The sequence below is a fragment of the Callithrix jacchus genome, chromosome X (genome assembly GCF_049354715.1).
Source record: "Callithrix jacchus isolate 240 chromosome X, calJac240_pri, whole genome shotgun sequence".
Classification (NCBI taxonomy): Eukaryota; Metazoa; Chordata; class Mammalia; order Primates; family Cebidae; genus Callithrix; species Callithrix jacchus.
The window spans coordinates 129,108,430-129,125,658 of NC_133524.1; the positions used below are offsets into that span (position 1 = coordinate 129,108,430).

General features: G+C 43.2%; 1 protein-coding gene across 2 annotated transcripts in view; it reads right to left on the bottom strand.

Annotated features, from left to right (window-relative positions):
- Positions 1-348: 348 nt before the first annotated feature.
- GPC3 (glypican 3) overlaps positions 349-17,229 on the bottom strand; it is a 465,274-nt gene continuing 448,393 nt past the window's right edge. For both annotated transcript variants that reach the window (XM_008989909.5, XM_002763282.7), the window contains one exon: positions 349-889. In XM_008989909.5, the coding sequence (XP_008988157.2) occupies positions 720-889 (170 nt within the window). In that variant the 3' untranslated portion in view covers positions 349-719. The remainder of the gene's footprint in view (positions 890-17,229) is intronic.

Genomic DNA, 17,229 nt, shown 5'->3' on the forward strand with positions numbered 1-17,229 from the left:
CTACTGTACCTGATTTACACAGAGGATTCCTATTTGGCAAAGCATTTTTAGCAAAGTAAAAGTTGTAAAGAGAGACTGAACCGGGGAACTCTTTTGAGATACCTTTGGTTTCACAGACAAGATACTCCAACCCAAGATTTGGAAATGGAGATTGTGGACTGGGAGGGAGTGGCTCTAATTGGTGCCTGGAGTCAGAATTGATTTCCACCCAGAAGGAAGACAGGGAGGTGGGTTTCAAGGATCCTGTTGGAGCCTGATGAGAATATATTGGATAGATAGTTTAGTGAGAAGGAAAAAAGGCATTGCACAGTCACCATAGATGATGGTTTGCAAAAAAGAGCCAATACATTTTTATTTGAGCAATTTATTTTTTTTCCAAAGAAATCCATGCAAAGAGAAAGAGAGAAAGAAAGGGAGAGAGTGAGACCGAAAGACATGGTAACCATGTTCTAGCAGCCAAACATAGGAAAATAATTTGGCACAACTTGATGTTTTTTTTTTTCTTTGCAAAAGGATCATCTATATACTACCACTAAAACTTACCTTCCTCCAAAACATACCATTTGATTTTCAAAAACATAACACAAGGTTAGTCCTCTACTTAATGGCTGGAGGAGGCATACAGGATAAAAAAATAGAAAAAAATAAGAAAGTGGTTCCCTTTATCGAGGAAGACCACAGGGTGCTGTAGGGCAGCACATGTGCTGGGCACCAGGCAGTCAGTGCACCAGGAAGACGAAGCACACCACCGAGAGGGCCACGCTGGTGAGAAGCTTCAGTGGGTAATGAGCATTCCCGAGGTTGTGAGAGGTGCTTATCTCGTTGTCCTTTGGAATCACCTGCTGCTTGCTTCCAGGAGCATCATCCACATCCAGATCATAGGCCAGTTCTGTCAATCAAAAGAGAAGGATTTGAAATGCAAGTCTACCCATAGCCTCAGTATAACACTGCCCACAGCTCGAGCATGTGTCTAGACTGCTAGAAAGCCTGAGCTTTGATTCCCCTTTTTATGGGAGAGGAAAAGGCCACTGTGAGATGGGAAAAAGAAGGATGTGTGTGTCGGAGGGGAGGCAGTGGAAGGAGATAGGCAGAAGTGCTCCTTCCAGAGATCACAGCAAGGGGAAGTGGGGAGCGAACAGGCTTCACCCCACTCTCTTTGGCTGCACCCACACTGCAGGGTGCACAATGGCCCTTTGCAACATCTCCTCCCAGGCAAGGTTTTGCTTGAAGGGCATTTTCACCAGATCTTATGGGTATCAAAACATAAGATGCCATGTGGTTGACTATACCATGTGGGTGTGCTCTTGTGTGTATGTGTGCTGGTCGGGAAGGGGGTGCTATGGGTTCCCAGTGTACGTTTCTTAGGCCCTGAACCTTATACACATTTCCTTATTCTGGGAGCTTTCCTTTAGTTAGGATTGAGGATAGGCAGCTCGCTGTTGAAAGTTGTTTCATTTTTCCAAATAATTCTCTTTTTATCTCTAAGGTCTTTTCATCCCCCACCTAGAAAAAATACTCGCAAAACAGCAAAATCGATCAAAGCATAGACTTAAACTGACACCAAGTGAATGGGGAGTAAGGAGAGGCTAATGGGGCAAGGGTCTTTCTTTCTTTGACCGCCTACCACTTATGATACATGTTCATAATTCTGAAAAGAAATCAGGGTGTTATTTAGCTTGCCCTAAAGCAAAGGTGCCCCCAGAAGGCAAACCTAAGAAAGAGTGGTTTATCAGGGAATTCAAGATGGCTGGCCCTGGCCCAGGGCTCAGTTTCTTTCAGATTTGCTTTTCCAGATTTAGAGATCAAATCTACTCCCTTGGCTCTTCTAAACTCCATTGCCAATGTTGCTATTTCAATATATTGTGATGGTGACGTGATGTGAGCAATTTCACTAGCCAACTATCTGGTAGCCAAGGGAGCTGGAAAGATCCTTTGGGACACTGAGATGCCCAGCAACAGGCACAAAGGAAATGACTGGGATTCTACAAAGGGAAGGAAGGAAGAGGAAGGAAGAGCTTCTCTTACAGGGGATGAAACACTCAATAAGTCACAGGAAGAAAGTGTGGGGGGCCCAGGACCAGCACTCTGCTAAGGCTGACACTGGTTAGGGCAGGCAGCAAGGTCAAAGTCATCAAAGACAGGGAGTCTAATTTCATAGACTGTGATACCAGTTTCCAAAAGGTCTATTGCAATGTACACTGCCACCAGCAATGATGAGAGAACCAATTTCATGGCACCTCCATCGAAAAAACATATTTGTGTTAATATAAGGTGACATCTCAACATTTCTTTAATTTGCACGGATTTGATTACTAGTGCAGATAAGCTTTTCCTATGTTTTAGTTTACTAATTATATTTCTCAATGCATAGTAGTTTTTACCTTTTGCCTTTTTATGTAGAGGGTATTGATATTTTTCCTATTCATTTTAATAATATATATTTTGTTACACTTTTGTCTACACTCTTTATACGACTATTTTCTCCATTTTGTTATTAAATATAACCATTTTCATGGCTGTAGAAGGAAATGATGTCCTAACTTTTAAGATATATGAATCTTGGGTTGGGTGCAGCAGCTCACACCTGTAATCCCAGCACTTTGGGAGGCCGAGGCAAGTGGATCACCTGAGGTCAGGAGTTTGAGACCAGCCTGACCAGCATGGTGAAACCCTATCTCTACTAAAAAAAAATACAAAAGTTAGCTGGGTGTGGTGGCAGGCACCTGTAATCCCAGCTACTCGGGAAGCTGAGGCAGGAGAATTGCTTGAACCCGGGAGGCAGAGGTTGCAGTGAGCCGAGATCGCGCCATTGCACTCCAGCCTGGGCAGCAGAGCGAGACTCTGTCTCAAAAAAAAAAAAAAAAAAAAAAAAAGATATATGAATCTGGTTACATTTTACTGCTTTAAAAGCACAGAGTTTTTCTTCCTGAGGTCTCATAATAATTCAAATCAAATTTTCCAGGAAACTCTCTTACCCAGGGAAAAGCAATTGAGCAGACTATAATCTATATTCCCTCCCTTCCAAAATAAATACCTATAAACAAAAAAATAAAAAGAGAAAAAGAACAAAGAGCAATGCTCTACTTGGAAATCAGACCTCTTTCTTTGAAAGGTGAACTATGCAGGGTGCATAGAGAAGGCCGAGGTCAGCTGTCAGTCGGCAAGGATAGCACAGGCTTAGGTCACGATCAGGTTTCACCAAAGTGGAGAGCACATATGGCTAGATCTGTTGAAAGCCCAGCCTTGGTTCTCACAGCAACTTCTCAAGTTAAATGAAGAGGAGTATTTTTAGGGTTGACCTGAATGAGAGCACTCAGCATTGCTTTCAGATTCCTTTTCTGGAGGGGGCCCCCTTGCCCAACATAAAGATGAAACAGTATCTATTAATGTCACTGCTCAGCGCCAACACTGTTTCTTTCTTCAGATCATCTGCTGACTTTCAACAGTTTTGTTTACTGCAGCAGTTACGGCAAACCCAGAAGTTTTGTTAAATCCAGTTGTTTCTAATCTTTTTTTTTTGGCCAGTTAAGACCTCTTCTGATTTTGTTTGTTTTGTTTTGTTTTTGAGACAAGGTCTTTCTGTGTCATCCAGGCTGCAGTACAGTGGTGTGATCACGGCTTAATGCAGCCTCGATTTCCTGGGCTCAAGTGATGCTCCCACATCAGCCTCCCAAGTAGCTGGGGCCACAGGCATGTGAACCCCTGCCTGGTTATTATTTTTATTTTCTCGAGATGGTATTTTGCCATGTTGCCCAGGCTGGTCTCAAACTGCTGAGCTCAAGTGATCTGCCCACCTCGGCCTCCCAAAGTGTGGGAATTACAGGCGTGAGCCACTGTGCCTGGCCTTCTTTTGTTATTTCTATGACTTGGGCCCTGTATTTTGAAATTATAGTAATGCCCCCCAATTACTGAGTCCCCCAATCACTGTAGTCCAGCCACTGTGTTAAACTGTTTCTGTACATTATTTCATTTAAGTTAACCATCTTTACGATGTCATGATGTAGGTACTATAATTCCCATTTTACTGGAGAGGAAACTCAAGCTCAGGTTAAGTATTTTGCCCATATTCACACAGCTGGTAAGCGGTAGAAGAGCTGTTTGAGTCCAGATCTGACTCTAAACCTCATATGAAGCTATACTGTCTCTTGAAAAATTCTGTATACCAAATACACTACAGTGAATAAGTAGTAATGGATTCTTTCTTGAAAACAAATAAACTCCATTAGTGAAATACACAGTGCCAAAGAGAACTTCCAAAAAGCATGAGAGCAAAGTCACTGTTTCCACATAAAATTGACCACATACTTGATTAAGTAGTATTGCTAAACTCTTTGAAATCCTGAAAAGCACTCTGGATTTGGGCATGGGAATTATCCTATCAGTTCTATTTCCCTGAAGAAATCAACAATGATGGCCAAGGCCATTGGATACCCCAACCAGAAAGCTGGGCCAAGTCTTCTACCTCCAAAAGACCCCCAGGAATATTCAGAATGCTATCTTCCTGTGTTTCCTAAGCTATGGCTGCAGGTTTCCTGAGGCTCTTCATTCAGCAGCAGCAAAAGTTTACCCAATTCCATAGCCAGGCACCTGTGGATTATAATTGATGGGAATCCCAGCAAAGCCACTCTACGCTTGGGTCACCATCATGAAGATTAGAGATAAAGGGGAATAGCTTAGTACAACAAGAAAGTATTATGGAGACAGAGGAAATGGGATTTTTGGTCAAAGATAAATACAGACATTTCTGGATAGGGGATATGCAATCCAATTTAATTCAACAAACAAAACTAGCCTATGATGTCTCAAGCATCACCGTAGAGCTTTAGAGGAGGACTTAGTGTCTGCCTTCACGAACCCCTTCACTGGCAAGGGAAATTGATCAAGAGGCAATCCAATTAGCTATGTGGCAGAAAGTAGAAAGGACTCAGCTAAAGGCACAAGCAAACACCTCGGGGGTAGAAGAGAAAGAGATAAAAATTCCCAACAGAAAGATCTGGGAAGATGTCTGAAAACAATTGGGATATCCCACTACTGGGTATCTACTCAAAGGAAAAGAAGTCATTCTATGAAAAAGATACGTGAACACGCATGGTTATAGCAGCACATTCACAATTGCAAAGATATGGATCTAGCCTAAGTGCCCATCAACCAACAAGTGAATAATGAAAGTGTGGTATATGTACACCATGTAATACTACTCAGCCATAAAAAGGAATGAAATAGTGTCTTTTGCAGCAACTTGGATGGAGCCGGAGGACATTACTCTAAGTGAAGTGACTCAGGAATGGAAAACCAAGTATCATATGTTTTCACTTATAAGTGGGAGCTAAGCTATGAGGACACAAAGGCATAAGAATGATATAATAGACACTGGAGACTCGGGGAAAGGGTGGCAGTGAGGTGAGGGATAAAACACTACATATTGGGTGCAGTATACACTACCCAGGGGATGGGTGTGCTAAAATCAAAAATTCACCACTAAAGAACTCATCCATGTAACCAGACAACACCTGTACCCACAACACTACTGAAATAAAAATAAAAAATAAAATGAATGATAATAGGGACATAATCTACACCATGAAGGATGGACAGACTTATGGCAGTGGCTGAATGGTTATTCCAGGCAGAGGATGTGACTTGACCAAAATCACCAAGCTCAGAGAATGTCTGTGAGGCAGCAAGTAGCCTCCATGGTAGGAGGAGCCACAGAATGGACATTGTTGTGGTGTGTGTGTATCTGTGTGTGTGTTATTGCAGAAGAGGTGGTGGGTGATGAAAGGTAAGGCGGAGGGACAAGTAAGGGCCAAATCATGGTGGATTAGGAATGCTAAAACTATTCTGTGGGCAATAGGGAGCCGCTGAAGGTTTTAAAGTAAGCAAATAACACAATCTGATGTGTGTTTTTTAGAAAGATCATTGTTAACACTGCAGAAGACAGCTCTAAGAGGGAGAGACTTATCAGACATCTTGTGTTGAAATAAACAAGAAGCCTGTGGGAACAGTATCTGGGGATCAGCCAGTAGCAAATGAAGTAAAGAAAAAAAAAAAAACCTACAAAGAGGCTAAATCTACACCAAACCAGAAAATGCTCAGTTTGCTACAAACCAGATGTATTATGGGAATCACCACAAACCATTCTCTTTTCAATCATTTGTATTTTTATGTTTATCAGTGATTTTCCAGAAGTGATTTTGTTGTATTAGGTACATATTATAAAATGCACATAAATTGTTTCTATCTTGAAGTTGATCATCAGTGAGAACCTTTTGGGCCAGTAAGGAGATTTTTCATGCTAAATCCAGAAATCTGTTTCTATTTGTAATCAGTTTAACTATGCCCAGAGGGTAGACCCAACATCTGTACTAATTACACACTCAGCCCTGACTCTCATTTCACCTTCATGTCCTTTTTGTTGCAGATTAGATAATCCTTTTGAAAATAATAGTCAGTCATTAAGGTCTGCATTTTTTCTTGTGCTGAGAAGTTTGTCTGCATTGCAAAAAGCAATGAATAGCCCTCCATCATTGGTTATTCAGCGTCTCCTAGCAGAGTCCCTAGGAAGCTTGGTCTTAAATTCCTGGCCTCAAGTGATTCTGTGCATCTTGGCAGTCTGGAGCCCTGGGTTCCAAGCCTAGTTTAGCTACTGACTTATTATTTCACCTTAGAGAAGTCATTTCCTTCTTTTCTGGACCTCATTTGCCCCATCTGGTAAATCAAAGTGTTGAACTGCATGACCTCTAAGTTTCCTTCTAGTTTTATTTCTCTCTGATTCTGAGGCTCTTGCAGCCCAGTGAGGGACACAGCCTGCTGCAGGCTGTAATCATTCCTCCACCTACAGCAGCCAAGGTGGCTGTCCCTGACAGGGCCTCCATGAGCAAGTTGGGTCAATCAGTTGCTTCTCTTAGGATGTTTCTCTGGTGATGTTCATCAGCTACTAAATTCTGAATTCTCTTTTTTACTGAGCTGTTTTTTAATCTTGGATAACAGATCCTGGCAAGCCATGCTGGATTGTTTCTGTTTTGCTTTTAAACTCCTGCATAACAACTTCTACTGAACTCAACAGAGCTTTGTGGGAGAAGTTGCTGGACCTGGGGTGCATCAAGCAGGCATGGACAGGCATGCACAGGGGGATCTGGGAGCCAGGAAGACAAGTCTTTGGGCCCTTTCAAAGCCACTGGAGTCTTGAGCACATAATAGGAAGCAAATGCTCACCCTCTGGGGGCGTGGGCTTCAAGGAGGATGATGCATTGCTATGGGGGCTTCACCCATATCAACAGGAGGGCAGCTTGAAAGAAGTGCTGCTATCGACATGCCAGGAGAGAGAACGCTGATGCTGAGCCAAGCATGGGGGTTTCTTCCTTGCCAAGCTTGCACCAGCAGATGGCTTCAATCTGGCCCTAATATAGCAACAGAGCAATACTGCTATCTCTGTGTTTTGCATTGTATGTACAGTTGGCCTCCAAGATATGACTATGTGAAACCTCAGGACATTGCTTGGCAAACCCCAGAGGCTGAAGCTGGGGAAAATCTCTGGAGAAATCACATTCATTGCAATATTGCTCACTCTGCTGCCTGTTCCCACAGAAGCTGTTGGGCTCTGCCGTTCGCTCCTGAATCCAAAACAGACCCTGGTTTCCTTGTTCTCCCTTCAGCACAACCCTCTTTCCTGCCACCTCAATACCTCCTCTTTTGTGAATTTTTAGATGTGAAATGACTACTTAGACTTTAAAGCAGAAGAAAATGACTTTGCTAATGATCCTTGGGTCTCTAGGAGTCTAGATTTTCTTTTTCATAGATCAGATGAAGAGGAAGAGGAACACTTGAGGTCTCTGGTTTTTAATTGGCCAAATGGGACTCCTTTTGGGAATGGGTTCATTTCACAATCTGCTTTTTTTTTGAGACAGTCTTGCTCTGTCATCCAGGCCGGAGTGCAGTGGTGTAATCTTGGCTCACTGCAACCTCCACCGCCAGTGTCCAAGTGATTCTTGTGCCTCAGCCTCCCTAGTATCTGGGATTACAAGTGCATACCACCACTCCTGGATTATTTTTGTGTATTTCATAGAGACAGGGTTTCACCATGTTGTCCAGGCTGGTCTCAAACTCCTGAGCTCAAGTGATCTGCCTGCCTTGGCCTCCCAAAGTGCTGGGGTTACAGGTGTGAGCCACCGCACCCAACCCGCAATCTGCCTTTTTGACAAAGAAATGTATTGCTAATTTTGCCCACTAAATGACAATAACACCTAGGAATGATCCAGTGGCCTCTCCTAGAAGGGGGTTTGGGCAATGAGATGTCTGCTTCATTTCTTATGGCTCATTCCAGTCTGCAAACATCTTTAGTTACAACAATGGGATGTTGAAAGAATACATACGATGAATTTTTCCCATTAGCTGAGGTGTAGCCTCTCTTATTATAGGCCTCTGTTTCTCAATCTGGAGTATGTGTATCTTGAGATTATACTGCAGTGGGTTGTAGGTAGAAGCAAGCCATGGCATGCTTCTTCCTAGGGAACTGGGGGAAAGCACACGATTTTATACTAAAACAAGCAAGGCTAATGATGGAACAGAAATGTATTACTTTGAAAGTCACTGAAGACTTCCTCAGACATTTCTTGTTTAGCAGGGTACATCTCAGATCCTCAGGAGTAAGGATTCACTCTCACTCTTCTCTGATGTATGGGGTGATTTAGGTAGAAAAATCTTAAAAACACTGCTAAGAGACTGGGCACGGTGGCTTACACCTTGTAATTCCCGTATTCTGGGACGCCAAGGAGGGTGGGTTCCTTGAGCCCAGGAGTTTGAGATCAGCCTGGGCAACATGGTGAAGCCTTGTTTCTACAAAAAATAGAAAAGTTAGCTGGGCATGGTGGTGTGTGCTTGTAGTTCCAGCTACTTGGGAGGCTGAGGTGGGAGGATTGCCTGAGTCCAGGAGGTTGAGGCTGCAGTGAGCTGTGATTGTGCCACTCCAGCCTGGGTGATAGAGTAAGACCCTGTCTCAAAAAAAACAAAAACAAAAACAAAAAAACAGTTAGGCAACTTGGGTCACCTGGGCTTTGTCAACTACCACGCTGGACCTTCTGACTCACAAATTCCTGATGAGTGACTTAGTGTAGTCTTTTCTATGGCAAGTTCCTTGTTAGGAGGGTAACATCAGTGATTGTCCTTAACTAGGGCTCAGACTGCTTCCTTTTTCTAACACAAATGTTTCCAGGGAGTTTCAACCACCAGCTATACTTCACTATTATGTCTAGCCATTAAGAAAGAAACAAAAAAGTCATATGGGCCACCACTTACTTATTTACATACTTACTATTTATAAAGATGGGGTCTCACTCTGTTTCCCAGCACAGTGGCACGATCATGGCTCACAGCAGCCTTGAATACTTGGGTTCAAGTAATCCTCCCACCCCAGCCTCCCAAGTAGCTGGGACTACAGGCATGTGCCACCACGCCTGGCCAATTATTTTTATTTTTATTTTTTGTAGAGACAGGGTCTTGCTCTGTTGCCCAGGCTGCTCTTAAACTCCTGGCCTCAAGTGATCCTCCCTCCCAAAATGCTAGGATTACAGGTGTGGGCCACTGTGCCCAGTGTTTATTTAGGCACATCATGAATCAAATCATATTCCCAGGAATAGAACAACCCCATCCTGGAAGCACTGACAGTATCTGTGGGTAATGTGGATGTTGGATCTCCTCCACCAGCCCCAGTATTCTCACCACCTTCCCCAGCAGTGTCCTGACTACTCCTCTGATGTCTACATGTCCTTCTTGCCTGAGACCTCCTAACAGCTCCACAGAAATCAAAGTTCAGCAAAGCCTTTACTTCCCACAGGAAAGGTTATCTCATTCCCATGAGAAATGATGGGCCTAAGAGTCAGTGGAAGTGGAGGAGTTCGGGACAGAGACACTGTACAGCAAGGGCCAGGGAAGAAGAACAAGAGAACTGATCTAGAGGGGCAAGGGACAGGAAGCACTTTAAAGAGGGGTGGATCAATATGGCCAAATGTTGTGTAGGGGTCAAGAAAAGTAAAGACTGAAAAGAAGCCACTGTAGATGTAAAATAGAGGGTTATGGGTGATTTTTTCAAAGACATTTCAGTAGGATTGTCGGGTAACAAACCAGATGTAGCCATGGTGCCTGCCTGTCATCCCTGCTACTTGGGTTGCTGAGGTGGCAGACTAGGAGTACAAGACTGTATGCACTATGATTGCACCCATGAATAGCCACTGTACTCCAGTCTGGGTAACACAGAGAGACCCATCTCTTAAAGAAAAAAGAAGACAGAGAATGCTGAGTTAAGGAGAGACGGGGAGCTAATGTGGATTATCTGAGAAGTCAGAGTGAGTGAAGTGAGGGGCATCTGCCACCCTGACTGTGCCTGAAGTGCATGGTAGTGTTGTTAGTGCCACAACATCTAACCAGTCTGTACAACCAAGTTTTGTTAGAAGGTGTCTCTAGAATTCCAAAGCAAGATGGCCTTTGAAGATACTATATTCTTGCTGTAGTTGATGCATTAACAACCTGTAACCAGGTACACAAACAGATACTTGTATGCCAATGTGGATTGCATTGTATTCATAATATTCAAAAGGTGGAAACAACCCAAGTGTCCATCAACAAATGAATGGAAACACAAAAGGTGGTACATCCACTTAATGGAATATTAGCCAAAAAAGAAATGATGTACCAATAAATGCCACCACATGAATGAACCTCAAAAGCATTACAGTAAGTGAAAGAAGTCAGTCACAAAATACCAAATAGTAGGTAATTCCATTTATATGAAATGTCCAGCATAAACAAATACATAGAGAAAGTAGATTAGTGATTGCTAGGGGCTGGGAGCAGAGAAAGGGTGAGTTACAGCTTAAAGATTACAGAGTTTCTTTCTGGGTGATGAAATGTTTTGGAAATAGTGGTGATGGTTGTACAACATTATGAAAAAAGTTAACATCCCTTAATTGTACACTTTAAAATGGTTCAAATGTGAAGAAAGGGGAGCCCTTGCACACTGTCGGTAGGAATGTAAGCAACCACTATGCAGAACAGCTTGGAGGTTCCCCAAAAATGCAAAATAAAACTACCATACGATTCAGCAATCCTACTGCTAGGTATATACACAAAAGAAAGGGAATCAGTATATCAAAGAGATATCTATACTGCCAGGTTTGTTGTAGCACTATTCACAATAGCCCAGATTTGTAAGTCACCTGAGTGTGCATCAATAGATGAATGGATAAAGAAAATGTGGTATGTATACACAATGGAGTACTATTCGGCTATAAAAAAGAATGAGATCCTGTCACTTGCAACATGGATGGAACTAGAGGCCATTATGTGTTCGGTTTTTTGTTTTTTTGTTTTTGTTTTTTTTTTGAGATGGAGTCTTACTCTGTCTCCCAGGGTGGAGTGCAGTGGTGTGATCTTGGCTCACTGCAGCCTCCACCTCCTGAGCTCAAGGAATTCTCCTGCCAAAGTCTCCCAAGTAGCTGGGATTAAACGTGCCCACCACCACGCCTGGCTAATTTTTGTATTTTTAGTAGAGATGGGGTTTTACCATGTTGGCCAGGCTGGTTTTAAACTGACCTCAAATGATCCTCCCACCTCAGCCTCCCAAAGTGCTGGGATTACAGGCGTGAGCCACTGCACCTGGCCATGGAGGCTATTATGTTAAGTGAAATAAGCCAGGCACAGAAAGACAAATATCAAATGTTCTTACTCATATGTGGGAGCTAAAAAATAGATCTCATGAAGGTAGATTGGTAGTTACCACAGTCTGGGAAGGGGAGAAGCAGGAGGAATGAAGGAGAAAAAAAAGAACACAAATATATTTATTACCACTGAATTGTACACTCAAAATTAATAAAGAATGCAAAGTATATATGTGTATTTTACCTCAATAAAAACTGAAAATTGGTTAAAATGCCAAAGTTTACATTCTATATATTTTGCCATAATTTAAAAAGAAAAACGTGCACTAGAAACCAAGAGATAACAGCATCTGGGGATGCTTCCTAGTTCCTAAGGGGAGTGCACCACTACTCTGGTACGTCACTTTGTAGAGGGGTCTGTGTGTGAATGTACCTGATACCAAAGCATCCATGCCCAACAGTATTCTTTCTGTGCTTTGAAGGTCAAGTTAAGTTGTCCAAAAGAATGAAAATGAATGTATATTTGAGTGCTACCCTGGAATAGTAGATACAGATACCTCCTCAACTGGAAATGGGGAAGAGGGCAACTTTTACCAAGGATTTTAATCTGAGGCTGCATTTTTTTGGGGACAGGGTCTGGCTTTGTTACCAGGCTGGAATATAGTGGCCCAGTCATAGATCACTGCAACCTCTGACTCCTAGGCTCAAGCCATCCTCCTTCCTCAGCCTATAGGACTACAGATGCACACCACCACACGTGGCTAATTTTTGTATTTTTAGTACATACACCGTTTCACCATGTTGCCCAGGCTGGTCTTGAACTCCTGAGCTCAAGCCATCCATCTGCCTCAGCATCCCAAAGTGCTGGGGTTACAGGCGTGAGTCACCACACCGAGGCATGAGGCTGCATTTTTTAAGAGACACTTTTACACATTCTCAGGAAACTTATATTTGCTTTTGTAACTCATACAAAGGCTGCTAAGCTGAAACTGTGTTAAAAAAATAAATGAAAGCATACACTCTGTCCTCATAACTTTAAAAAAAATATTTAATGGTTTAGAGTCACAGAGCTCTGTTTACAATATAAAAATCAGGGATGATGCAGCTACAGAGGCATGCATCATTGGGCTTTGAGCACAGAGAAGAAAAACGCAAAATGTCACTTATTGTAGCCAAATCCAATTGCTGGTGAGGGGTTGTGGGAGTGAGGGAGTGGCCTTGCAGTCCCTTGGAGCCCAAGTATGTCAGGGCTTCATCAGTGTATCAGGGTTTTCGATATACTTGGATGGGAACACCTCAAATCAGGAAACATTTCATTTTTAATTAGCCATGATGGACCTTACAAAAAAAAAATGGGCCTGAGAACTAAAATGCATGCCATGTCCTGGCAGTGTCCAACAGCCAAGGAAGATGCTCATACAATAGCCAAGGGTCAAAATGGCTCAAGGCCCTGAAAACGCTCCATCCAGTAATCAACAGCAGGCAGGTATCTTTATACATGGAAGATGAACAGCCTCCCTAAGTTATTCCATTTGAATGTGTTCTTTAAGTACTCTCTGAGTATAAAATCTCTCCCTCATTGATATGGTTTGGTTGTGTCTCCACCCAAATTTCATCTTGAATTCCCACAGGTTGTGGGAAGGACCTGGTGGGAAGTCACTGAATCATGGGGGCAGGTCTTTACCATGCTGTTCTCATGATAATGAATAAGTCTCATGAAATCTGATGGTTTTAAAAACCAGAGTCTCCCTACACAAGCTCTCTTTTTGCCTGCCACAATCCACATAAGATGTGTCTTGTTCCTCCTTGCTTTCCACCATGATTGTGAGGCCTCCCCAGCCATGCGGAACTTAAGTCCATTAAATCTCTTTCTTTTATAAATTGCCCAGTCTTGGCTATGACTTTATCAGCAGTGTAAGAATTGACTAAGACATTCATCATCAATGGGATTTAGAAAATCAAGACTATTTTCCCTTAATTTACTTGGAAGCACACATTGTCATCTTGGCTCAACCTCCTCTCTTCCTGCCTTTGGACCTGCATGTCAGCGAGTGCCCATTCTCACATTCACGCAGGTGCCATATCTTTTGATGCTGTCCATTTCTTCTCTTTCTTTCGGCTTCCCCTCACCGCCACCCACAGTCCTCAATACCTTAGCCACGTAAGAACCGTTCCTCTCCAGCAGCCCATTGCCATCCAGGAAGAAAGAATGTTCCATTCTGTGATAGCTGGAACCAGAGGAAACTATTTTCCTGAAACATAAGTTGGAACACATTTCTCTCTTCCTCAAAATCCTTTTATGGCTCCCTACTGTATGTGGGATAGAGTCCTAATTCCTGAGCATGGCATTCATGAGCCTCTCCAGCTCATCCTTTCTTGCTTTTCAGTTTCAACTGCCCATATATTTCTCCAAGTGCCGTATGCTGCAGTCATACCATCCTGTTCAATATTTGCTGAAAATGCCGAGCACTCTGGAGTTCCCATATCTTTCTTCACGTTATTCCCTTAGCCTGAAATGGTCTCTCTCTCTCTCTCTCTGTCTCTCTTCCTCCCTCCCCCTCTTTATCTCTGTCTCTCTCTTTTTCTCCCCTTCTCTCTGCTATCTCTCCCTCCATCCTTCCCCTTATTGTCTCTCCTTCCCTCTCTCTCTTTACCTTCCTTCCTCTATCTCCCTCCCCCTCTCTCCTTCTCCTTCCCTCCCTGTCTCTTCCTGTCTTCCCTCCCTCCTTCTCTTTCCATCCTTTTCCCTCTCCCCCCTTTTTCTTTCTCTCCCTCCTCCCTTCTTTGTTTTTCTGTCTCTCACCCATCCTTTCTTTGTCTTTTCTATTCACAATTGGGTCTTTCTGGGGTTTTTGTTGTTGTTAGACAGAGTTTTGCTCTTGTTGCCCAGGATGGAATGCAATGGCACCATCTCGGCTCATCACAACCTCCGCCTCCCAGCTTCAAGAAATTCTCCTGCCTCAGCCTCCCAAGTAGCTGGGATTACAGGCATGCACCACCACGCCCAGCTAATTTTGTATTTTTAGTAGAGGGGGGTTTCACCATGTTGGCCAGGCTAGTGTGGAACTCCTGACCTCAGGTGATTTCCTTGCCTCGGCCTTCCAAAATGCTGGGATTACAGGCATGAGCCACCACACCCGGCCCCACAATTGTATCTTTCAAGCCTATTGTATCTATCAATCATGTAAGTTGTTACATGATTACCTCTTACAGGAAGCCTTCCCTTCTCACTTCAACCCAAATTAACCACTTCTCTTTCTGAGTATTAATTGAATGGAACCTCTATTACAGCACTCATTTCCATCTGCCTCATAGTAGAGTTAGTCATTTCTATGTTCCTCTCCTCAACTAGACTGTGCTTCATTGAAGGAAGAAATTAACCTTATTCCCCCACTGTCACTCCCACACAGTGCTTGGCTAACACAGACACCTAAAAACATCAGTCATTCCACTGACTGACTGACTGACTGAATGCAGGAATCAATGGCGACATGAATGAACACATATTCCCAACCTACTGAGAATGTGCAGGTGAAAGGCTACCTCCTTACAAGACATCCTTCCCAAGGAGCGATCTCTACTAACTGATGATTTCCTTAGGAGAATGAGCCACCACAGATCCATGATGAAGTCAAGACAAAGGCATGGCCAGTGGTGGGCAGCTCAGGAAGCAAATGGCAGGACTCAAGCCCTAGCCTCTAGATTCCAAGGCACTACTGAGCAATACCCAGTCCTCATTACCCACAGCATCAGTTTACCAAATTCGGTGTGGATGGAATCCGCAAAGATTATGTTCTTACTCCCTTTTGCTGCCTGGAACTTGATGCTTTGCTATGTGAGCAGCTGACACATGCTGGCATTCTGTGTGCCATGCTGGGCGGGAAACAGGGTTTTTGATGAGTAGGTTCTATTCATTTCTTACTTGGAACCTTCGTGATTGTGTTTCCATACATTTGACCCCTGTCCCAGCCTCACAATCTACCCCCTCCCCCCGCCTCACCCCTCACCCTGGGCCATACCCTGCCCTTCCCATCGCCACTGATTCTCAAGTGCAGGGCCTGCTGATTTTTTAAAGTTTCAGTGCCTGCCTCTGTGACATCAAAACACAGGCTCGTTAACGAAGTCCCTCGCTTGGCTGTAATAATACAAAGCAATAAGACTTCAATCCCTGCAGTCACACATGCCGACACCCTTTTCCCCTTGCAGAGGGCTGCAGGATGCTTGCCAGGAAAATACAATTACGTGCTGGCACAGGAAAAATGCAATTCCTTAACCTAAAAGTTCTGTGTTTTCATTCCTCCTCCTTTTCCATTTCTCTATTCACTTCTTTTTCTCTTTCCATTGCTCTTTAAACTAATTTCCTGTGTCCAATTATTCCCTTCTCTTCTGTCTAGTCCTTGTTTTACTAAATATTCTCTCGTCTCCATCATGCTCTTTTCCATAGCCATAGGCAAAGGGCAAGGTTGCAATCCTCTGATAGGTTTTGAATCTTAGAAATGATTTTCTGTACCTCCCCACTTTGATTTAAACCTCTAGTCTGGGTTCAATTACTTTTAGAAGAGATTCCAGTATCTCCTTCTTTAATTTCCTACCAGTTTCCATTCGCTTACTGTTCTCTCAGCACCTTTTCTGCCTCTTACCTCAGTTTCCCTCCTGTACCCCTCTAGCTCCACAGACATATTTCTCTGATACTGCCTGCCTGTCTCCTGCCCCAGCACCTGCCTGCACCCTTTTTGTCGTTCCTCTTCTCTCTCTTCATCTTAGATTCTTCTTGTCCCGTAGTCATGCCATTTTAGTTAATGCTGGTTCACGGCTTTGTCTTTCCTCTAAGGGGAAAGTGATTTGGATTTAAAAGAAATTAAGAACTTTCTATAAACACAATCTGAAAACTGGACTTAAAGAACTTCCCAATAATCAATGCAATCTGGAAATTGCATAGGCTGGCCCTAGGCAGTGAAATCTATCCCTGGGAGGCAGTCCGTGAGAGTTTGGACAGCCATTAGGTAGAGATGTTGGTGAAGGGATACAAATATGGAATGAGGGGATGAAGGTAAATAGCTTCTGATGACCCTTGCTAGCCCTAAGAGTTTAAGATTTCATTCAGGTCTTCAGAGGTCTCATGGCAGGGAAGAGGGTGAAGGCTTCAGAGTTAAAGTGACCTTTGCATTCCTCTCTTTGACACAGACACTGTCTGGAGAGAAATCTAAAGAGACCGCTTTGCATCCTTTTCAAAGAAAGGGACCAGTGTCTTTTGGAGACCATGACTCACTTAGAGAGGAGGGCTTTAAGTTTGTCAAGCAGTTATCTACCAAGACATAATTGTAGGAAATAATGACAGATGTGCCTGGAGTGAGGAGAAAAAAACACATAATCTATCCAGCTTATTAAACTAGAGGTTAATCTCAGGAGTAGTGTGAATATTTATCAACAAATAAGAAATGTCCCTATATGGTATAGATGGTAGTATGAGGACACTGCCTATGGAGGAGATGGAAGAACCAAATCAGCAACTGTTTACATTGAATTTTTCTCCCTCCCAGTAAGAAACTAATTCACAGGTAGTAGATATTTTGCTCAG